General features: G+C 33.9%; 1 protein-coding gene across 2 annotated transcripts in view; it reads right to left on the bottom strand.

Annotated features, from left to right (window-relative positions):
• Positions 1-6,045: 6,045 nt before the first annotated feature.
• LOC6039322 (ataxin-2 homolog) overlaps positions 6,046-25,134 on the bottom strand; it is a 122,718-nt gene continuing 103,629 nt past the window's right edge. For both annotated transcript variants that reach the window (XM_038263298.1, XM_038263299.1), the window contains 6 exons: positions 20,255-20,474; positions 19,908-20,164; positions 19,682-19,843; positions 19,419-19,614; positions 6,931-7,017; positions 6,046-6,860 (listed from right to left, as the gene is read on the bottom strand). In XM_038263298.1, the coding sequence (XP_038119226.1) occupies positions 6,669-6,860; positions 6,931-7,017; positions 19,419-19,614; positions 19,682-19,843; positions 19,908-20,164; positions 20,255-20,474 (1,114 nt within the window). In that variant the 3' untranslated portion in view covers positions 6,046-6,668. The remainder of the gene's footprint in view (positions 6,861-6,930; positions 7,018-19,418; positions 19,615-19,681; positions 19,844-19,907; positions 20,165-20,254; positions 20,475-25,134) is intronic.

Raw genomic sequence — 25,134 nt, 5'->3', positions numbered from 1 at the left:
AGTACAAACAACACACCAAACCAAGCCTACTCCGGTGGAATCGCTGGCGGCGGTTGGACTCGCAATCCAAAGGTCGTCAGTTCAAACACTGGGGTGGAAGGTTCCTTGGAGTCGAAAGAGGTTTGGGTGCTCTCCCCGTTCAAGCCTTCGGACTCCTAGGTTCGAGCAGAAACTTGCAATAGAGACCACAAAAGACCCGGGGGTCGTTAATGTGGATGGTTTGTTTGTTTTTAGGATTTTATAGAATTAGTAGAATTTTAGGAGTTTAAGAAATTATATTTTTTTATGTTTTAGGATTTTTAAAGATTTTCAGAATTTTTAGTAATTATAAGAGTGTAAAATTTTTTAAACATTTTGAGAATGTTAAATTTTTAAAAAAAATTAGGATTTTTAATGATATTTAGGATTTTTTTAATTTTAGGATTCGTTGGAATATTACGATTTTGTTTTTTGCATTTTTGGAATTTTATAAACTTTATGGACTTTTTGGATTTTTTTAAATTTTTAGAATTCAAGAAATTTTATAAAATTCAGAAATTTTAGGAATGTTAGAAATTTTAAGATTTTTTTTTTTGAATCCTTTTACAATAATTTAAGAATTTAAGGTTTTAGAAATTTATAAACTAAACAATATTTCAATGTTGGCGGATTATTTCGATAAAAATTGGTCATTTTCTTTCAAACACTCAACAAAACACACTTATTTTAAAAACACTACAGCTGTTTTCTGTTTTATTACTTTAATCATGTGTCCAATAGTAGATTTTCCTTTTTTTTTCCTCCTTCTTCTTTCTTCCGTCTCTTCCGCTACGTTTTACAATAACTCACTCCTTCATTCCTCCTTGCATCGGTTTCCCCGTCCTCTTTTGCTCTGTTTGCTTCTAGTGCATTCTTTTCTATAGTGTTGCTTTTATGTTTTTTTTTTTATATGTCTTCCCTTTTTTGTTTCTCCTTTCCTTTCGCAATGACTGTAACTTTCAGACCTCGAATTAATTGTCCTGTTTTGTTAAGAGTTTAAATAGTTTTCACTTCCTTCTTTTTGTTTGCGTTTTTTGTTTTGTTTTATTATGCCGAAGTAACGTGTGATGACTGACTGTGTTTTGCCGCTTAAAATAAAGGATTTTTTTTTCTTCACATTTTCTTATGCTGCTTCTGCTCGCTAACATGCTAGTAATTGTTCAGAATAACTATGTGGCTTGTTTCCTTTTTTTTCTCTAGTTTTTTTTAATTCTTTCTCTATAATTGGCTGCTTTCTTTTGTTTTAAGATACGATTTCTGATTTCTATTTTGAACTGTCGTACGTGTGTTTCGCTGATATTTTGTGTTCTTCAAAATTTAAATGTTCTTTTTTTCGATTTTCCAGAATTGTAGTTAGAGTGAAAACTGGTTGTAACGTTAAAATAAGCGGATTTTTGTTTTTTTTTCTAAACTTGCTACTTTTTCTGTTCTTTTTACTCATTGGCTAATGATATTTCTTTTTTTTTAATCTGCTGCGAGAGTGGCGAATGCAAGCACAGTGTTGCACTACTGCAAATTTCGACCTTTAATTCTCTTTTTTGGCATCACTGAACGTGCGCTACGATTCTAGCGAAATAAATGGCAAATTATCAGCTCCCTCTCTACACGGGGTCAACATTTGAAAGAATCTACTGAAACTGCTGCTGCTGCTGTGGAATGGTCAGCGCGAATTGGAAAGAGTCCGCGTAGAAAGTCGAAATTCAAATTGGTTCTTTTTCTTTGTAGTAGTAGTAGTAGTAGTAGTAGTAGTAAAGTGATAGACTTGCGTTTGTTTTATTAGCCAAAAATGTTAAGTACTTTTGCTTTTTTTTAGTTTATTTTTTATACTTTGAGTAAATTGTTAGCTTTCTGTCTGGTTAATTTTACTTTGTCTTTTGTCTCTGTACAATTTTTGCAACCTTTGCTAAATGTTCTTTCTTCCTTCTGTGATGGTAGACCGAATTTTAAATATATATTAAAAACAATAATAATCTCTAAACAAAAATGAAATAAACAACAAATATGGAGGGTATCGAATGTGAACTCTAGTCTCTCAACCGAAAGGAGAAATCAACCAGAAGCAAACCTGCCCTTCCCACTTCTTCTCTCTGGTAATGTTGGAATATTCTTTCGCTCGCTCGCTCGCTCAATCATTATAGGAAAATTAGTTATTATTACGTGTGTAAAACAAACTGCCTTCTTCTTTATTACTGCGCTAAAACATATTAAAATTCCTCTATAAAACAGTAGTGTGCTTGAATCAAATCATCTCACAAATTAATAATTAAAAAAAAAAATGCATTCACACAAAACTTTGTACACGCGCATTCTCGTTCAAACAAACGAACTAACAATCGTATATTTTTAGATGATTTTTGTTTTTTGCGATTACTTGTTTAAATTTTAATCAACTCACAATTTATTTGCTTTTAATTCAATTCACAATGATACGAGTGTGTGTTTAAGATGGTTTACGCGCCAAATACACAATACAATGTCAATATATTCGATTTAGATATACATATTTATATAAAAATGACTGTTTGAATAGCTTTACCGTACTCGCTTTCGACTAAAAACTAGCTTCTTGTTTTGTATCTTTTTACACAACTCATCAAACACGTGCGAATTCAATCCATTTCCTCTTCTCTTCAGTGTGATAAGTTACAAATATGAATATCATATCGTTAGTTTTGTTTGTGTGTGTGTCGTATTTCTGCTGTTCTTAATTTTTGTAGTGGCTGCAAATGCTAGTTTAGGTTGTTGGTTCTTTGCCTTGCGATTAGTTTAACCGATTACGGGTGAAACCCTTTTTGTTGTTGTTACCCCAACCCCGCGATGCTTTGCTTTAATAAATAAGTGTAACTTGGTTGTTGTCGGGTGTGAAAAAGTAGGTTAAAATGCAAGCTGTTTTGCTGCAAAAGGTCAATGCGAATGCTCCAAGAATGTTGTTTTTTTCATATTTTAAGCAAAAAAATTAATTCAAATTGTGTCCCAAATAATTCGTGATGATTATGATGGCATCAACGTGTATTCTTACAAGATCGTGTGAATTTCGCTTAGGACTGGGCAAAAATCTAAATTTTAACTCATTACTGATGTTTATCATAGAAGAAATGTGTGTAGAAAAAAACTCTAACCCACAAAACCTATTGAAGAGAGATTTTCCAAAGATGTTCCTCAGATTTGATCAAAATGGCGATTTCCTTCTATTTTTTATCGAAATATTATTCCAAAAATGAGTAAAAAGCAAACTGTTTAAAATTCATTCAAGATTAAGTTCAGATTAAACTAAAATTTAGTGTAACACGGAAAAAGCGTCAACCTAAATTAGCGTGCAGAATATTTGAAGGGTTTGTTGATGGAACACATGGAAAATGAAACTGGATACCAGGTTTTTAAGCGAAAATGGCGTTCGAATGGTGCACGTCCCAAATAGGGGGATGGCGTCGCTATTTTTATACCACGTTTTCCACTTTTTCTCATCGAAACCGACTACTATATCGACTTCATTTTGCTGGGCGAGATAGGACGCCGTCTATTTTTAGACGATGACTCAGCACTTTTCCACTCTTGCGCTTAAAAAAACCAGGTGGCAGCACGATGTAACGCCACGTCCCTATGTCAAAATCGCACAGTAGCACCAACATTAGAAGAAAAAAATATGGCTGTCATCCATGGCACACTTTATTCGTAATTTTGGTACCACTGCGTGATTGTGGTGTGGGTCTCGTGGCGCAGGGGTAGCGGCTTCGGCTGCCGATCCCGATGATGCTATGAGACGCGGGTTCGATTCCCGCCTTATCCACTGAGCTTCTATCGGATGGTGAAGTAAAACGTCGGTCCCGGTTTCTCCTGTCTCGTCAGAGGCGCTGGAGCAGAAATCCCACGTTAGAGGAAGGCCATGCCCCGGGGGGCGTAGTGCCAATAGTTTCGTTTTTCGCGTGATTTTGACATTTCGGGCGTTCATCATTCGAACGCCATTTTCGCTTAAAAATCTGGATTAATTTTCAAATACAGTTCAGACTCGATTGTTTGAAGGCTTCACCAACAAATTAACTAGGCTATTGAAATCATTAAAACATATTTGTGAAGTTTTGTTTTGAAAAGGTCCAACGATTTATTATTTGCTTTTTTGATATTTTTGAATATCGCTTTTAACGGGTTTAAAAAACCCTTATTTTTGAAAAAAAAAGTTATTTTGATGATATTGAAAGTGGTTGACGCGATTGAAAAAAAAAATGAGTGTGATATTCCACTGATGCAAATCTTTGTTTACACTTGTTTAAAAACACAGTTTTAACCGAGGTTTGACAGTTTCCGTGTTTAACTACGGCAAACTTGTCATTAATTCAAATCGACGTTGTCGTGCTATCTTGTCGCATGTCGTTTTTGGACGTTCCAATAGAAACGCGTATTAATGTTTGAGTTTGACCTTGAATTAACATACAATGTAGGTAGAACGCAATGTAAACAATAACAAACACATTTTTTCTTGATTCTCCATTCTGTACATTGTCCCGAAGTTTGTTCTAATTTTCTGGAGTCCCAAGATAGAAATAAAAATGTTTACAGACAAATACGTGTGTCAAACGCGTTCTGACCTGAAATCCCTTTGGCCAGTTGTCGCATTTAGAGCAATTTTCAGGGTGTGTCAAGATAACACGACAAGTTTGAAACTTGATTCATGTGAAGAGTGGTAACACTGTACGGATTTTTTTCGATTTTCATTGAATAGTGAGAGCTGTAAAAAATGGCGTTCGCAACTCAATTTGGCCCAAAATGCACGTGCGACAAGACGAAAACGACGAAATGACAGCCATGAAACTGTCAAAACTTTGTTTTGGCAATTCGCATTCGCTGATTGATGCACGAAGTGATTTGTTTACATTGTTTCGACTCTCTCCGCAAACGTCAAACCATACAAAATTGCAGCCGGATCTTTTTCGGAGGAGGTCCGGAAAAAGATCTGTCAGAAGTTTGTACCGATTTGACGTTTGATAAGGATGCTTGGAAGTTTGGTTATGTTACTGCTCGCCAAAAACAATGTAGACAGTGAAAGATTTCAGCGGGTTGCAGCCTGGATTTCATCATGTGGAAGAAAAGAAGTGTATTTTTATTCTTCAAATGTAAGCAACAAAACAACAGCTGTTTGCTTTCATTTCGGATGCGGTTTCCTACCAATCATTGATCCAATCTTCAATTTCTTTAAAGCTAATTCAGAGGAAATTTTCTGATCGCTTCGTAAAAAATTACTTTAAGAGATGATCATTGATCAAATCATGCTTTTTTTCCTTCTTTTCCACAGTTTTAGAAAATCAAAAATTTTCGAAAAAATAATTTTTGACAAATTTTCTCCATAGTTCGAAAAATGGCATTTATATTTATTTTGATACAATTTTTGTGAGTGAAAAGACGAATTAAAAGATTTTTTTTAAGAGTGTAACATTTTTTTAGGAGTCCTATTTGCTTACAACTTTGTCCAAGACACCAAATCGATCGACCAACTAATGAAGCAAGATGCCTTCTTTGGTCACAGAAAAAGTCGTATTTCTTCACAGATGTTCGTAATTTATAAACATGTTAAATTAGAACCAATGAATCAAGACTGAACTTTTATGAAAAAAATTGTTTCAATTGTTGAAATTAACTAATCGCAATGACCTTGTACAACATTTTCGTTCAAACTTTCGATGAAACCATTATTAAGACAATGTTGAGTTAGACAAACCGTAGATTAGTTCATGTGAGTGATGTGTGATTTGAAGGTAAATCGTAACAAAGAGACAACCGCAAACTGATAAAAACAAACATTGAAATCCTCACTTTCTGAACGAAACATTTTGTAGCTGCGCTGATTGTCTTTCCCGGACCATGTACGCATTGTGCTGCCGGTTAACACTCAGTTTCTTTTGTTTTTGTTGGTTTTATGGTTAAATAAATATTCTGGGTGTTTTTTTCGTTACTTCTTAAATAGTACTGGATGATAATCTACACGAACAAAAAAAAAAAAAAAACAAGAACTTTTACACATTCCGGTTCAACTTGTTTTTGTTTCCTTTTGTGAAATTAGTGAATAATTTAGTTTTGCAAACTTTTAGTTGCTTTCGCTGCTAACGCGAGCATTGATGATAGCTTGGTACGATGGTTTCTTTTATTATGTACACTCTCACAAATGATTCCACAATGATCTGTTGTTATCTTACAAACTGCATCCTCATCTTTCTTCCTTAAATAAGTTTACACTAGCTTACTAGCAGATAAGATAACAGAAATTATAATTATAAAAAAATAATAATTACCTCAACAAAGAAAAAAAAGTTTGCATAATAAGCTGGAACTAATCTGGACGTACCAAAAATTACAATGCGCGCGTGGACGATCGTCGGGTAGATTTTTATAAAACATAAAAAAAAAACAAAACTAACTGTACAATTCACCTAAAATCTAGCACGCAAACTTTTGGGCTTTTTCTACCTGTTGGTTAGTATCCCTCTCTCTCTCACACACTTTAAGGAATCTGGTTCAGAAAATGTTTCCCTCCCTCTCCCTCTCTCTATCGACATACTTTTCTACCTATTGTTCTGCCCTCCTCCCTCCCACGTGTTCTTCACGATAATAGCTATCGATAAATAATGGCGATTTTGTTTTTGTTGTTGCGGCGAACTTACTTACGCCACGTACGTCTGGGCCGTTTCCCGCTTGCAGATGGCGAGCCGTCGCTTTAGCTCCGCAAATGTGGGTCGCTTCTCCGGTACCAGGTCCCACGCCTGGCGCATCATCTCGTAGATCTCGGGCGGGCAGCCCTCCGGCGCTTCCATCTTGTAGCCGCTGCCGACGTGCTTCACCACGTCCGCCAGGGGCTGCGGGAGGTGATATAAAAAAAAGTTTTAGTTTGAAAAAAGGAACCTTTTTTTCATAAATAGTACTCACAATTCTCGGGTACGGAACGCGCCCAAAGGAGTAGATCTCCCACAGTAAGATTCCAAAGCTCCACATGTCGGTTTTGTTGGAGAATTTCTACAATGGAAATATGTAAGAAAGAACACATTATTTATTACATTAAGTATAAAAAAATTTAAAACACGGGGGAAAAACAAAAAAACCTAATTTGATATCCGACATTTTCATGAAAACCTTCGGATATTCGAACTTTGGATATTCGAATCATCTGATAATCGAGTCTGGACTTTATTGATAAGGACAATTCAAATTCACGTTCGCAAAAATCTATTTTATTTTTTTTACAAATAGATTTTTTATGTATTTTATATGTTTAAGCACACATAAAATGCAATCATTAAACTATCAAATTGTGACCATTGTTTTACGGAGTTATGGTTTTTAAAAATAAATTAGATTTTTATGGTTTTTAAAGTTTACTCAAAACGAATTTCAAATTACTTTTTATGTCTTTATGAAAGTTAAAACTAAATAATTTAAAATGGCTCCAATTTTTTTAGGGGTTTAATTGTCTTCAATAATTTCACTTTTCGATCGTTATCGTTGTTCCGATAATTCTATCGGCGAGCATTTTATCAACGGTAACCGACGATAACTTATTTTTAATATAATTCTTAAATTGACCTAATTCAACAAAATTATGTTTAATTTTCAAAGATTTCTCTTTAAAAATATTTTTCTGATTATTTAGTGATTTTCAAAGTAGGGGAGAGTGGGGAGACTTGATCCCCGAGGACACTTGATCCCTAGCCTGTATCTCGTCAGCATGTGGGTACAAAAAAAGCTTTGTTCTAGAAAGTTGTGCGGAATTGACTTTGTGGAAAACAAAGTAAAAAGAAATAAAAAAAAATGATCGGATTGAGTTACACACAGTTTTCTAAAAAGTGCTCCAATAGATCTTTTTTCATTGTTTTGATATGTACAGAAAACACTTAAAATTCATTCGAAAAGTATGTTTTATACATGAATTATTTGATAAACTTATCAATTACGAAACCCTTACGCATTTGTCGTTAAATCGTCATACTTGTCGTGATCGGGGACTTTCTTTTATAATAAAAACACAGATATTTTGCAATCAACAAACAACACGTCTTATTCCACAGAAATTAACCACAAAACTGATTTGACAATCTTCATTCTCTCTTTCGCTGGCCGCGCGCATCTCGTTGTTTTCTCGCTCGTTGTTCTCTCTCGCAGCTCGCTAGCGCGCTCGCACTCAATCCACGATTAGCTAACAAGGCAATATTCATGAAGGTGCGCACTTTTTGTTGCGCTCTTAACTCTTATTTATGAATTATATCAATCTTATAATAAATACTCATTTAATAATTTATTACATATTCAATCCTGCAACCCATAATCCCTACATTCTCCCTCTTTTCTACTCTCAAGATGACGAATATCAATCATAATTCCTAACAGAAAAATTGCATGAATGCTAAATCAATTAATGTTTTTTTTTTATTTCCTAAAAGATTTTCGTCGGGTTCCTCGACTATGTTTTCATGCTGATCTAAATAGGAAAGCGCAGTCTTCGAAATGTTTCATCTATGTTGTCCAAGAGGCTGACATCCGATCGCAGAAGTTGTAGAAAATGGAATGCGCTGATGAGGTTGAAAATTTAAAACACCTGAAAATATAAGAAAAAGAAAAAACGAGGAGAAAAACATAAACCACAAATATTTCTCAAATAAATGCAGGTTTATCAATTTTTTATGCAATACGAGATTAGTGATTGTTTACCTGATTTTCTTTAAATTTTATGTAATTTTAAATTAAAAAGCAAATTTTACAAACATTGCTGAAACAACACAACACGATTTAAAAAAATAATAATTCAAATTCAAAAGCAATTTTTATTTTTTTTAAACATTTCGAATTAAATGAAATCACATTATTTTTATTTATCATCATTTTGTGAATATGAAATATAAAACAATGTGTTCTAAATTCAAAAATCTAACGTGTTGCTGACTTAAATAACAAATGAAGCATAATCCTGGCGTTTTTAAAGTTTTAAATTTATGTGTACCATAAAAACAAAGGATAAAAACGGAATCGACGTAACACCTTATAATGTGGCCCTCTTAAACCTTGCGGTTTCGTCAACGGATCCACAGGTGTGTATCGTTCTTTTTGCGACAAGACTCCGCCTCCCGGGTCTCCTAAGTGTGAAGGTATGGCACGGGAGAGGGCACCGGAATACCTATATTTTACACTTAGATTTTTGCGTCCGCCTCGGGATTCGAACCAGCGACCTCTGGATTGTGAGTCCAGTGCGCGGTCCGATTGATCCACACAGGCAGACAAAAAAAAACAAAGGATAAGCATTTCTAAAAATATATACAATGTGGTAATTTATTTAACTTATTTTTAAAAAAATCTGAAACAAAAACTATGACAGGCACAGATATTGTTTTTACTCAAATTTACACTTTGAATTTATGTGCGCCCGCCACGGAGTTCAAACCGATCTATGGATTATGAGCCCAAGCCCAGTGCCACGTCCGATTGATCCACTAGACGGGACTTGAAGGTAAACATAAACTGATTTTAGGTAATATTAAATGCAAACGTGACGAAAAGTATATGTTTGTGATTAATACCCAAAAACACCCAAGATGGATCTTCAAGCCTTCCTCATTTTCAATATTTTTCTTGATATTTTTATCTGTACTTTTCTGTAACTTATTCCCAACCAAGCTGTACAGCTAAAACAAACATTTTTTTAAAATAAAGACTAGCATGGAGATCGGAAGGAAAGGGGTCAAGAAACAGCTTCACGAACAGTAGAACAAAGGAGAGGGAGCGTTTTCTTAGGGTTTTCTTCACCCTATCTGGCTTGCTTGCGCTTCTACTGCTGCCCATTTGAATTTTTCTTGACCGGTTCCTTCCGATGTGCATACACCGCTTAACATTGTATCAAAAATTACCGCATTTTAACTAATTTTGAACTTGTTAATAAATCATGGCGAAAATTACTAAAATGCAAAATCAGTAATATTTTCGAAGAATTTGTTTTCATCAGTACCGGTACACTTTTATAAAATAAAAAAAACAGTCCATATTTAAGTTTAAGATGATTTCTTGAAAAGCAATATCCATAAATGAAGCAAATTGCAAAAAATAATATAAATAATTCATTTAATTCTCAAAATGTGCTTTGCTGCACAAAATACATTTTTTTATAAAAAAATAAAATCAAATGTTGTTTATTCTTGCCACAAAAGCTTTCTTAAAAAAAATACATATTTAACGATTTTGTTCTGTAAATGCATGGTAGTATCAACATTTTTCAACTTTTATATTAAAAATTTTGTACTTTCTATTAATATTCACTTACGCGATCTTTTAACCAGACAAAGAATAGTTTTTACCGAATAGTTTTTTTTTCTCTGTTGTGCCTACTTAATAATATTTTTGTTTATCTTGAAACAAAACATAGTTCAGAAAATATTATTCTAATGAATAAAACAAAATCATGTGGTAAATTGTTGCAATAAAAATAAAATATATAAACTGAAATAAATGCCGTTCCGCTATATTCGATTTCTATTATATGTCAAATTAATTTTCTCTTCAAATTGTATTTATTGTAGCTAAAGGTATGGATTCAAGCACTGTTGATATTACCGTAGATTAGATTATTCAATGTTACATTTAATCATGATCAAAACAATGTTTAAGGTCATTTTATTTATATATACCTTCAAAATGTACTGTGCTTATCAGATAACAACAAAAACATATTTTATTCAATTATTCTTGTAATGCATAGATATATAGATTGCAATCTGACTACTATCTCAAAGGGTTCCAGCTCAGGCGAAACATTTTTCAAACTTCCACCGCAGAGGTCTGTCAGGCTCCAACACGGAGTAGACAATATCCTAACCATAAATTCCTTCAAAACGTATCTTGCTTATCTAAAAACAGCTGAAAGATTTTTTTAATGTTTTATTTTTAAATATTTTGTTTTATTTTTCTCGTAATGTAAAATGAGTTCCAAGCAACTTTGATATATTACTTGAGTAGATTGTTCACAGAAACTTATTTTTTTAATCACGATCTTTACGATCCCTGTCAATAATTTCTTTTCTTATTTAAAATTTTAACTTTTTCTTTGCTGATAAACTCCTGTTATGTAATTTGAAAAAGTTTGGTTTCATAATTAAGTACAATCGATTAAAGAACCCCAAAGTTTCTTTAATTTATTTCAAAATAATGTTTCTCTTAATTGATTTTTGATGTACTTACCATACTAAAATTTTGAAAGTTTTTTTTTTAACTCAATAAAATGATACAGTGTTAAAATATCATTTTTATCGAAATTAATGAATGATTTTAATCCATTTTGATACAAATAACAGATATTACATTGAAAAATAAATTTAAATATTTCCTAGTTTTTTTTTAAAATAATGTTTTTTTTTTGTTGCTCAAATTGTCACTCATACTTCTCAATTCAAAATTAATATTCAAATATTTGTATTATTTTCTCTTGTGACGCAACGCTCTCACACTTTAAATTATATTTCAAGCATTTCTGATGATTTATCATTCCTTTATTTATTATTTAAAAATGCATCAAATTAATTATTAAGTGTATTTTTTACATTTTTTTACTAATAATGTAATGTTCATGTTAACGATTACTTAAATTTTTAGTTCCCTGTGAAATAATGTTGGGTTTCAAGCAACTTTTGTATCACAGCTGAGTAAATCGATTAAAGTAACAATTAACCATAATAACTATCAATATGGAATACTTAATCATTAGCGTCTTTCAATTTAGAGCAGCGATTCTCAACCTTCTTCTAGGCTGGTACCCCCTACCGTGTAAATCAAGTAGGCCCGGTACCCCGTTGAGAATCGCTGATTTAGAGGTTTATCTTTCAAGAGAGGAAAACTCCAGTTTTAGTAATAGTGACAACCGTTTTAGTCCTATTCGATTAATTTAAAATCATTTTTAGGTAGTTCACAGACATAACGCCAAAATACATATTGCTTTATCTGTGGATACCAAAAGTGCTCACTTTCACATTTAAATTTATTTATCAATCTTCTTAGGTCAATTTCTTTTGTGATGTTAAAGACGGTCCTTAATTGAATGAAAAATTTGCTGAACAATATATTTGTAAAATCCATAAGGCTCCTTCTGCGAAGTTATTTAAAAAACGTTACATAATCCACCTTTAGGAGGTTGGTGCCTTCCTCTCATTTATAGAGTGATTCCAACCCGCCTAAAGTGTCCACATGGTTTATTGATCTCCCCTAACGTGATCGCAGCACCAGAGCTCCTAATAAATTAACAGACTACCTACAGACTTTTTGTCAAGATTATACAGACACGGCCTTTGAGGAAAAAGGCATCCCTCTACACGGCTTTTTCGTGGCGATCAGACCCGACCAGTTGAGGTTATGTTAATTCAGACCATTTTTTAAACTGCTTGTAATTTAAGATAGGTAAGTCAGATCTTGAAAATTCTTACTTTACCTAAAAGGTCTTCTCATATGCTTTCTAAAAATATATAACATGTGAGAGTTTCATGAAAAAACCACCCTTTTTACCATAATTTTAATTTAATATGAAACGGTTTTTTAACATGACTTTTTAAATGCATGATAAAACTGCATGAATTTAAATAGCAACTTAGGGGACGTTAAGACGGATCGATTAAAACCGTTCCGGCCAAAATCGGTTGAACCTGTGACGAGATATTCCAGTGACATTGATTTGGTACACATGTCTACATACAGCCAAACACACAGACATTTGCTCAGTTGGTGATTCTGAGTCGATATGTACAAATGAAGGTAGGTCTAGGAGGTCTAATTAAAAAGTTCATTTTCCGAGTGATTTTATAGCCTTTCCTCAGTAAGGTGAGGAAGGCAAAAATCATCACAAAAGTCTGTCGGGTTCCTTTATCGAGGAGATTGTTATCTTACTGCTTCCGCAAAGAACTTCAGCACAGATTGTTCATTTTTTTTATCTGACTACCATCGCAGAGGTCTGTCAGGCTCCAACACAGAGGAGACTTTTTTTCTGACTACCATCGCAGAGGTCTGTCAGGCTCCAACACAGAGGAGACTTTTTTTCTGACTACCATCGCAGAGGTCTGTCAGGCTCCAACACAGAGGAGACTTTTTTTCTGACTACCATCGCAGAGGTCTGTCAGGCTCCAACACAGAGGAGACTTTTTTTCTGACTACCATCGCAGAGGTCTGTCAGGCTCCAACACAGAGGAGACTTTTTTCGGACTACCATCGCAGAGGTCTGTCAGGCTCCAACACAGAGGAGACTTTTTTCTGACTACCATCGCAGAGGTCTGTCAGGCTCCAACACAGAGGAGACTTTTTCTGACTACCATCGCAGAGGTCTGTCAGGCTCCAACACAGAGGAGACTTTTTTCTGACTACCTTCGCAGAGGTCTGTCAGGCTCCAACACAGAGGAGACTTTTTCTGACTACCATCACAGAGGTCTGTCAGGCTCCAACACAGAGGAGACTTTTTCTGACTACCATCGCAGAGGTCTGTCAGGCTCCAACAAAGAAGAGACTTCAAAATTAACTATGACTAATCAATTATAACGGCAAAAACGTTGCTCAAATCAAATTTCAAAGCAAAACATTGTTTGTCAATTTCTGCATAAATCTATAAAATTTTCATTAGAATTCTAAAACGCTAGTTTTCCATTTCCACAGCATCAAGCAACAATCTAATATTGCATCAAATTCACAGTAAAATTTATCGTCAATAATAACAACAATCAAATCTTCATTCAAATGAGAACTAAACATTTTTCATTAACCATAAAATTAATAATCAAATTTTGCATCAACTTCAAAACAAATCATTGGTCATCAATTACCATATAAACAATCGAATATTGCGTCAAATTTAAAACTCAAAATTGCCATAAAATAACAATCAAATATTGCATGAAATTTAAAACCGAGTAAAATACCGTTCTATAATAACAATACTCAAATTCAGAAAACAAATCTTGGCCTTCGATTGCCACAACAAAAAGCAAATCTATCATCATATTCAAAATAATACCTGGTTTTCAATTACCACAATATCAATCAAAACTCGTATCTTACTCGAAACAAAATATTGGTTTTCATTTATCGCTAAAATAAGCAAATTTGTCATCTTATCATAACAAAACATTGGTCTTTAATTCCCTCATCAACAATCAAATCTTTCAATCAAAATTAAACCTGTAAATTTTGTCATTTGTGATTTTATTGGACTTTGCATCAAGTCATTGCCACAACAAGCATATCTTTCATTAAATTTAAAACAAAACTAACAAGAAGCAAATATTTATCTTATTCAAAAATAAACATTGGTCTTCAATTACCAAAGTAACCAGCATCCAATCCAAAATAAAAAATAAAAATAATTATCATGATCATCAATAATAACAACAATCCATAACAATCAAATATTGCATCAAATTCAAAACATTGGTCGTCAATTATAATAACAACAATAAAATTCAAACAACAAATTTGATTTCAATTACCAAAACAATAACTAAATTAAAAACATATTATCTACCTTCAATCGCAAACTAATCCTCCATTTAATTCATAAAGAATTATTGATTTTCAATTTCCACAATCTTGTCAAATCTTTTGTCAAATTATAAACAAAATATTGATTTTCATCAATCACAAAAAAATAAGAAAAAAATTGAAGTCTAATTCGTAACAAAACATTGGAGTTCAATTTCCACAACAACGATTAAACATTGCATCAAATTAAAAACAAAACATTGGTCGTCATTCAAAACAACAACAATCAAATCTAAAGCAAAAATATGATTGTACAAAAACAATCAAATCTTGAGCAAATTATTTGCCTTCAAATTCCTGCATAAACTTAGAATAAAACATTGGTTTTCAATTATCACAACGAAAAGCCAAACTTACTACTTCAAAACAAAACATTCGTTCCCAATATCACAACAACAAGCAAATCATTCATTAAATTCAAGACCGTCAATTATCGCAGATAGTTGTATGCCTTTTTTCAATTTCAAATAACAAGTTCAAGCAAAAATCTACCTGTTTCAAAACACAGGCACAACAACAAAGCGAAATTTGGACCTGCTTCCTGGCAGGTAAACAAAACTGTTGGATTTCACAACACAACAATTCAAGCAAAACAAATGATCTTTCATGAATCAAAAGGTTCGACTTACCGGACTGTGCCATTGTCGTGATCGGGGACTTTCTTTTATAATAAAAACACAGATATTTTGCAATCAACAAACAACACGTCTTATTCCACAGAAATTAACCACAAAACTGATTTGACAATCTTCATTCTCTCTTTCGCTGGCCGCGCGCATCTCGTTGTTTTCTCGCTCGTTGTTCTCTCTCGCAGCTCGCTAGCGCTCTCGCACTCAATCCACGATTAGCTAACAAGGCAATATTCATGAAGGTGCGCACTTTTTGTTGCGCTCTTAACTCTTATTTATGAATTATATCAATCTTATAATAAATACTCATTTAATAATTTATTACATATTCAATCCTGCAACCCATAATCCCTACAATACTATTTTTACAATCAATAGTTTAAAAAGGTGCGTTTAGGGAGACTTAATCCCTGCATTTTTACTGTCGCTGGAAAAATATAATAATTGTTTTGATTTTTCGTAGAAGGATTCCATTAATATAGTTGTGGATGACGAAATTTGGTATGCTTTTTTACTTTTGTAAAATTTATTTTTTGGTAAATACTAAATTTTTTACAAAATACTGTATTTTTCAAAAGTACTCAAAATTTTCATAATTTGCAATAGAAGTATAAAACGATTTGAAATATTGCATGCATTTTAACCGCTTTAACGTTCTATTGCAAATATTACAAATTATGGAATTTGATCTCTTAAAAAACGGTAGTTTGTGAAAATTTTAGTGTTTAAAAAAACCTTTAATAAAAGTGAAAAAGCTTTAAAAAATCGTTTCGTTTGGAAACAAAGTTTTAATTATGAAAATTTGGGTATTATTGAAAATACAGTATTTTGTGAAAATTTTAATATTTTCGAAATAATACGGTATTATGTGAAAACTAGAGCATTAAATTAAAAAAAAAACTAGAACAGTGAACAAGCATACCAAATTACGCTTCGTTTGATGGCCATGTTGCAAGTTATGAAAATTCGAGTAATTTCGAAAAAATACGGTATTTTGTGCACAGCAAATTTTGCGTTTCCGTTTCAGAAAAATAAATAACTGAATAAGATTCAGTAATCATCACATTTCCTGAAATTCGGTAATAAACAAAAAAATAATGGAAAATTAAAAACTGCATAGGGTATTTTAACCATTAGTGGACCCCCTAGTAGAGCCGAAGCACATTTTTCACAAATTTTCAATATTTTAAGCACTTTTTCATAACCCTTTGTACAAAACAATGAAAACTGAAGTCTTTTGAACAAAACTATAGGAAAACTATTATTGTTATACCAAATTTAACCGATATTTAGTGTTTTGATGCATGGTGGAGGTCTTATGATAGATATAATGAATAAAAGATGGATTTTCTATCATAAACAAATATGTTTTGTTTACAACAAAAACCTAACAGACATTTAAACACATTTATTTCCGAAAAAGATCAGAGAAAACGTTTCAAAAACCACTGTAAACATAAAAATAATTTAAAAAAGTAATTTTGATGCACATTTTTTTATATTAATTACATAAATGGTTGACCGAAACTAAACAATAGATTTGTTTACAGTTGCTGATAAAACCACGCATGTTTATTTAAAAAATGTTTTGTTCTTGATTTATTATTATAAAATATCATTTCAAACTGCATTTATGATGCTTCAGTTAAGTACCATTAACTATAGTTTTGATTAATTATAAATTCTTACGGCTTCAGCATTTTTGGTACTTTTAACATGAAAACAGCTATATTTATACTCATAATTGAAAAAATATGCGTTTAGGTTGATAACAACAAGCATTTATTGTATGTTTTAGAGAAACTTTTGCTTGAATATACAGTTTTCTTTATTTTTGAAGGTCAAATTAACAGGGGTCCACTTTTGGAAAAGTTTGGATTTCGTTGTCCTATATTGGACCCCCCTAATTTTTGCTCGAAAATGGCAGTTCTTCGCTTTATTTTAGTAAAGATCCTTAAACTTACATTATTTCGACTTGCTGAAATTAAATAATCAGTCAAAAAATGATTGGATGGTTAATTCAATCATAAAATATAAATGCAGTTTTGTTGTGAAAACGCTAGTGGCCATGGCTGATTTCAAATGTCGGACTCAAAACACTTATTTTGGTGAAAAGGACAATTCAATGTCAGTCAACATTGTTTTAAATGATGCTGAACATGCCAAATAAAAGATTTGTAGACAACAACACGCTTGAAATTGTGATTTTATTGAATTTTTCATCAAAAACCCTTCAGAGGGTCCACTATAGGAAAGGGGTCCACTAATGGATAACGTACCCTAAATATTTAAACAGCTGTAACTTTTGAGTGTATTTTCTGATCAATTTGGTGGCTTTTGCTAAGTTGTAGGTATTGTTGAGGACCATTGGAAAAAATAGGTACACGGAAAAAAATGCCGATTTTTTTTTATTAACTTTTTTCATAAAAACTCAATTTCCCAAAATACGTATTTTTTTTATTTTCGAGATTTTTTTTACATGTTTTAGGGGATCAAAACCCGCAACTTTTGAGCCATAGAGAATTATGGTAAAAAAAATCTGCCGCCGAATTATATTTTTTTAAATAGTGATTTTGGGAAAAGTCGATATTTCATACAAAAAAAAAACTTATTTTTTAAATGTAAAATTGAATTTGAAATCGAAAAATAATGCACAGATTTTTTGATAATGGGTACCGTTTTCAAGATATAGGCACTGAAAGTATAAATTAAGCGAAACATCTGCAGTTTTTCGATTTTTAAAAATAGTGACCAACATTTTAAAAACAGTGCCATAGTTTAATACCTCCTTAACTGTGCAATATTATTTTTCATTGTATCAATATCCAAACAGTTGTAAATCTCTTTTTGATACTTCTGATATCTAGAATATCTTCAGATATCATGAATATTTCAATAGGCCAAATATCTCTGATCTTGTATTCAGAATACAAGAATATCCTGAGCAGTTCTCTACGGAATCGGTCTTTTTTCTTTAATTTCAATTTTTGTATTTTTTTTATCTGGCTGAAACTTTTTTTGTGCTTTCGGTATGCCCAAAGAAGCCATTTTGCATCATTAGTTCGTTCATATAATTTTCCATACAAATTTGGCAGCTGTCCATACAAAAATGAAATGTGAAAATTCAAAAATCTGTATCTTTTGAAGGAATTTTTTGATCGATTTGGTGTCTTCGGCAAAGTTGTAGGGATGGATATGGACTACACTGAAAAAAATGATACACGGTAAAAAAACTTTGGTGATTTTTAATTTCACTTTTTGTCACTAAAACTTGATTTGCAAAAAACACAATTTTAATGTGTTTAACATTGTAAATCGGACCATTAGTTGCTGAGATATCGACATTACAAAATGGAGAGTTGTTTGGGTGAGACTTAGAAAACATAAATTTTCCTGTTTTTTAACCTTTGCATGGCAATATCTCAGCAACTAAGGGTCGTATTAACAAAGTTCAGTAATGCAAAATATAGAGAATTTTCTCAGCTTTTCAAAAATATTTTTTCATTAGAGGGCAAACATAGGCACTAATTTTAGAAAAATTAAAAACTTCGACTATTTTCAAAAAAGTTAAATAAAAATGCCAATAACTTGAAAACGGTGCACTTTATCAAAAATTCACTGAAGTACTTTTTGATTGCAAATTCGATTTTACAGCGAAAAATCAACTTGAAAAGTTTTTGCTACCAATTATTCGATTTTTTTTTTAAATCGGTATTGATTCAAAATTTCATAACTCGGTAAAAGATTTTTTGCACAACCTGGAAATTTCTGAAAAGTTGGCATTTAATGTCCTCTAAAACATATCAAAAAATAAAAAAAATAAAAATAGTGTTTTTTTGCAAATCAAGTTTTAGTGACAAAAAGTGAAATTAAAAATCACCAATGTTTTTTTTACCGTGTATCATTTTTTTCAGTGTAGTCCATATCCATACTTATAACTTTGCCGAAGACACCAAATCGATCAAAAAAGGACAGCTGCCAAATTTGTATGGAAAATTATATGAACAAACTAATGATGCAAAATGGCTTCTTTGGGCATACCGAAGGCACCAAAAATGTTTCAGCCAGATTAAAAAATACTAAAAAATCCAATGACCGAAATCTCAGAGAATTGCTCTCCTACCGAGTGAGATATCAGAATCTGCCGTAAAAAATGTGCTTTTTAAATCATAAAATAAGACTTGGAAAAAATATTCTGATAAAAACATGTCTAATGTCTAATGTTCTTCCCGCACTCACCCCCTCCTTGAGCGCCTCCGGCGCCGTCCACTTGATCGGCAGCTTGCTGATGTCCGCCGTGTACCGCTCGTCCCGCGCCAGCCCAAAGTCCGACACCTTCGCGACGCACTCCTCCGAGATTAGGACGTTACGTGCGGCCAGATCCCGGTGGATGACCTTCTTCAGCTCCAGGTACTCCATGCCCGAGCAGGTATCACTGGAAGAACATTTTGTTGGTTTAGTTTGAATTGCTCTTTGGAAGGTCGGAAGGGCTATATACTCACAATGCAAAGTTGATCTGATCGCGGCGGGTGATGTGCTGCCGGCCACGCGACCTCAGGTAGTCTACCAGCGAGCCCTTGCTCATGAACTCCGTCACCAGGTAGATGTACTTGTCGTGGAACACCAGCCCGATGAACTTGACCAGGTTTTCGTGCTCGAGGGTTCTGCGGGGGGAGGAAACACAATTAATATTCTGAAACGGAACTAGATCATTCTCGAAGAACTCACGTCATAACGCCCGCCTCGGCCAGGAACTTGTTCGATGCCCGGGCGGCGTCCTTGAGCACCTTGACCGCGACCTTGTCGCCCTTCAGGATGCCCAGCATCACGTCCCCAAACTCGCCCTTGCCGATGTTCTCCTTCAGCTGCAGGTCCTCCATCTTGATCTCCCAGCCGTTGTCCTGGAAGTCCTTGACGCAAAACTCCTCCTTGGGCAGGGCCTTCATCAGCTTCGTGCACAGTCCGTCCGAGTCCAGCGTATAATGCTGAATGAAAGAGCAAAAACAGAGTTCGTTAGAACAATCACCCCATGATAGCATTGAATTAAGGCTAATCTTCTGATCAACCACTCCTACCTCCACGAGCTGGCCGAGGTGGTCAAAGTACTCGTCATCGTCGATCGTCAGCTTGTTCTCCGCGTACTTGATCCGGTAGTGTTCGACCTTCTCGTTGAAGCACACGCACAGCGTGTAGTCGCCGGGGAAGTTGGTCGACTCGCGCACCAGAAACAGACCGTCCTCGCGCGGCCGCAGCAGGTTCTCCGCCTCCTCGCGCTTTATCCGCCCGTGGAACCATCTAAAGTTGGGGGAGAGGAGAGGAGGAAACTCAATTAGATTTGTATACCTACGCCCACGTATTTTCGCGCGACAATGATAGCATGAAATCGATTTTGGAGACCGAACTCTGGAGACAGATGGTTCTTGCGCTCCTTTATTATCAGAAACGTGAATATTGGGGAGACAACGAAGTGTTTTCTGCGCTCCTTTTATTGACGAATTTGATTTGAGTCCCATGATAGAGCCCACATTCCCATCTGGTAGCAGCCCGACATAAAAAGCTATTCTTGGGATGGGAAGCAGAAGGTGTGTGGTGGGTACCAAATTTTTTGTAATTGAAAGACGCAACTTTTGGTACCCAGACATGTATAGGTCGTCGCTGAAATTTTCAAGTTATCGCAGTTTTAGTGAAAAAAGTTGATTTTTAGCCGTTTTCGCCATTTTGCGCCATTTTTAAAAAATCATATCTCCGAAACGTGTTAATGGATATTCGCAATTTTTTAATATGTTGTGTAAAATATTACAAGGTATCAGGAAAAAATATTTTCAGACATGAGCTCTTTGGTCCCGAGACCTTGAAATCGGCAAATGAAATTTTCATAAGACCTTTTCAAATATTCAGCTAGTTTTTTTGGACCTCAACATATTTTTCCAAAAAGCCCAACTAATAAGCTTTCTTTTGAATTGTGGCGCTCCAAAATTGATTCAGCCGTTCCGGAGATATGATTTTTTGAAAAATGTAACATTTGCGAAAATCGACGAAAAACGCAATTTTATGGACCATCCTATTTCGGATAGGACCACCCTAATCGCAAAACAAAAAATATGGGTCTAATTATTTGGAACAAAGAACTCCCACTCCAAATTTGAGCCAAATCGGAGTACTTTTGATTTCGAGACTTCCTGTTTGACGTGGAATGGCTGTATGGTCGAATTAATCGATTTAAAAAAAACTTTTAAAATTGAATTATCGTCCGTTATCGGCGATAAGTTTGTTTCCGATATAATTATCGAAATAAATTTAACAACAACATTAAAAACTATTTTTTTTTATAACAATAGTTAGTTAAAATCAAAACCAATTTTATAACAATTTTACATTTAATTCTGTTTGAATGACTTTTAAAACTTGTAACTTATTAATTAATTTTAACTTTTCTTAGTGTAAACGTGCGCAAAGAATCCGGTAGTACAATTTTCCTATTTAAACTTTTTCTCGTTGAATAAAACATTAAACATTTAGAATATTAAAATAATCCTTTCGATGTTTGTTGTCAAATAATAGTTTATATCAGGGGTGACCAAAGTATGGACATTTTTATTTAACATAACCCACGGTGCTCAAAATATCGTTATTATGAAAAAAAAAATGCAATCCGAGATTTTGGGGTCTATCAATCCCTTACACCATAGCGCACCTCTGTGCAAAAAATGAAAACATTCGCTGATGTAGTTTCCGAGATACAGCCCTTTTAAGATGCTACATCCGATTTTCAATAAGAAAACCAAAACAATCTATTCAATTTTAGCATTTCAAAGAATATGCAATTCGAGATAATGATGTTTTTTGCTTCAAATGACTGTCAAGTGTCTTTGGGCCAAGTTTCAGAAGGTTTGCTGATGTAGTTCTCGAGATACAGCCATTTTAAAATGTTATTTCCAACTTTTTCTATAATGGATTTTTCTTCATAAGACTGTCAAGCATCTCCAGGCCAGGTTTCAGAAGGTTTGCTAATGAAATTCTGGAGCTACAGCCATTTTTTTTTCAATTCGGTTTTATTTGTGAATAATCCAAGTTACAATGAGTTCATTTAGGTATATGAGCAATTCTCTGAGATTTCGGTCATTCGATTTTTTTTTGTATTTTTTAATCCGGCTGAAACTTTTTTGGTGCCTTCGGTATGCCCAAAGAAGCCATTTTGCATCATTAGTTTGTCCATATAATTTTCCATACAAATTTGGCAGCTGTCCATACAAAAATGATATGTGAAAATTCAAAAATCTGTATCTTTTGAAGGAATTTTTTGATCGATTTGGTGTCTTTGGCAAAGTTGTAGGTAGGTAGTAGGTGGGTCTCGTGGCGCAGGGGTAGCGGCTTCGGCTGCCGATCCCGATGATGCTATGAGACGCGGGTTCGATTCCCGCCTTATCCACTGAGCTTCTATCGGATGGTGAAGTAAAACGTCGGTCCCGGTTTCTCCTGTCTCGTCAGAGGCGCTGGAGCAGAAATCCCACGTTAGAGGAAGGCCATGCCCCGGGGGCCGTAGTGCCAATAGTTTCGTTTTCAAAGTTGTAGGTATGGATATTAGGATGTAACAAAAATGACTTTTTGGCGGGCATTCAAGGGTTTGTTCCGGTGGGCATACTAAGCCTAAATCCAAAATATGAGCTTGATTGGACGTAACAGGAGCTGGCGCTCCGCCTTTCAATTTTAAATGGGATTTAACCCGTAAAAAAAGATTTTTTCAACCCTGGAGCTCGGTACAGGCCTTCAAAGTTTGGCATTTTTTCGAAAAATCGGCCCCGGCAAAATCAAATGGCGTCTAGGGCGTCGCGACGCATATCTTTTTTGCCGGGACCGATTTTTCGAAAAAATGCCAAACTTTGAAGGCCTGTACCGAGCTCCAGGGTGCTCCAAATTTCAATGTTATATATACCAAAAGATGCGCAAGGATCTGGCCTACACGCCAATGATGTTGAAAATAAACGCTTCAGTGGCCAAAATGCCTCAAAAAGAGACATTTTTGAAAAAATCTTTTTTTACGGGTTAAATCCCATTTAAAATTGAAAGGCGGAGCGCCAGCTCCTGTTACGTCCAATCAAGCTCATATTTTGAATTTAGGCTTAGTATGCCCACCGGAACAAACCCTTGAATGCCCGCCAAAAAGTCATTTTTGTTACACTCTAATGGATACGGACTACACTGAAAAAAATGATCCACGGTAAAAAAAAAAAATTGTGATTTTTAATTTAACTTTTTGTCACTAAAACTTGATTTGCAAAAAAAACACTATTTTTAATTTTTTTTATTTTTTGATATGTTTTAGAGGACATAAGGCCGATGCAAATATTTAAAAAAGTTTTTGTCCCTCGGCCCTGGCCGAGGTCAAGGGGGGGGGGGGGTATAAAAATTCAATCAAACATTCAATATTAAGCCCATTTGAAATGTTAGTCTTGATTTAAAATTTTTGAAAATATTTTTTTCGAAAAGACCGGAAAAATTCACGAATGTTTCATGTTTTAACATTGTAAATCGGACCTATAGTTGCTGAGATATAGACATTAGAAAATGGTGGGTTGTTTGGGTGAGACTTACAAAACATCAATTTTCCTGTTTTTTAACCTTTGCATGGCAATATCTCAGCAACTAAGGGTCGTATCAACAAAGTCCGAAAAAGCAAAATATAGATAATTTTCTCAGTTTTTCAAAAATATTTTTTTCAATGGTGGGCAAACATGGGCACTATTTTTAAAAAATGAAAAACTGCGACTATTTTCAAAAAAGTTACCTAAAAATGGTTATAACTTGGAAACGGTACACTTTATCAAAAATTGAAAAAATTTTGCGGCCAATATTTCGATTTTTTGAAAAAAAATCTGTATTGATTCAAAAAATCATAACTCGGTCAAAGATTTTTTGCCCATTCTGGAAATTTCTGAAAAGTTGGCATTTGATGTCCTCTAAAACATATCAAAAAATATAAATAAAAATAGTGTTTTTTTACAAATCAAGTTTTAGTGACAAAAAGTTAAATTAAAAATCACCAAATTGTTTTTTACCGTGTATCATTTTTTTTCAGTGTAGTCCATATCCATACCTACAACTTTGCCAAAGACACCAAATCGATCAAAAAATTCCTTCAAAAGATACAGATTTTTGAATTTTCACATATCATTTTTGTATGGACAGCTGCCAAATTTGTATGGAAAATTATATGGACAAACTAATGATGCAAAATGGCTTCTTTGGGCATACCGAAGGCATCAAAAAAGTTTCAGCCGGATTAAAAAATACAAAAATTAAAATTAAAGAAAAAAGACCGATTCCGTAGAGAACTGCTCATATAACAGAGTTTTGGTGTTCCTTTCAGCTGTGTTTTGCATCGTAATTCAATCGAAAAATTATTACTTATAAATACAGCCATTTTAAAACGTTATTTCCGACTTTTTCTAAGAAAATCTATAAAATCAACACAATTTTAGCATTTTAATGAAAATGCAATTCAAGCAGACGTGCATCGGCACTCAATAGCACTTCACCACATTTAGAGATGATTGCCTTCGTAAACTGGCAGAGTGAATCTTTGCTCACTGTGCATCAAAACAAGCTTTAGTTCGATGCTTTTAATAATCGTTGTTCACTATGCAAAAAATTAATAGTGATTTGAATATCACAAAAATTTCAAGTGCTAAATGTGCTATTTAGCACTCAAATAGCACTTCATCACGAAAACTAGCGAATAAGTGAAGATAAAGGTTTCGGTCGTTCAGAACATCATAGTGCAATGAAAAAAACATACTTTAGGCACAAAACAAATTGATATGGTGCATTTTCCAAGCCATGGCCTTAAAAAAACTGTCAAGTGCTCTTGAGTGCCGATGCACGTCTGAATTAAAGATAATGATGAATTTTACTTTATAAGAATGCCAAGTATCTCTGGGCCAAGTTTCAGAAGGTT

This window comes from Culex quinquefasciatus, chromosome 3, assembly GCF_015732765.1.
Source record: "Culex quinquefasciatus strain JHB chromosome 3, VPISU_Cqui_1.0_pri_paternal, whole genome shotgun sequence".
Taxonomy (NCBI): Eukaryota; Metazoa; Arthropoda; class Insecta; order Diptera; family Culicidae; genus Culex; species Culex quinquefasciatus.
Note: the sequence above shows the minus strand (reverse complement) of the source record. Positions and strands in the feature narration are given on the sequence as shown.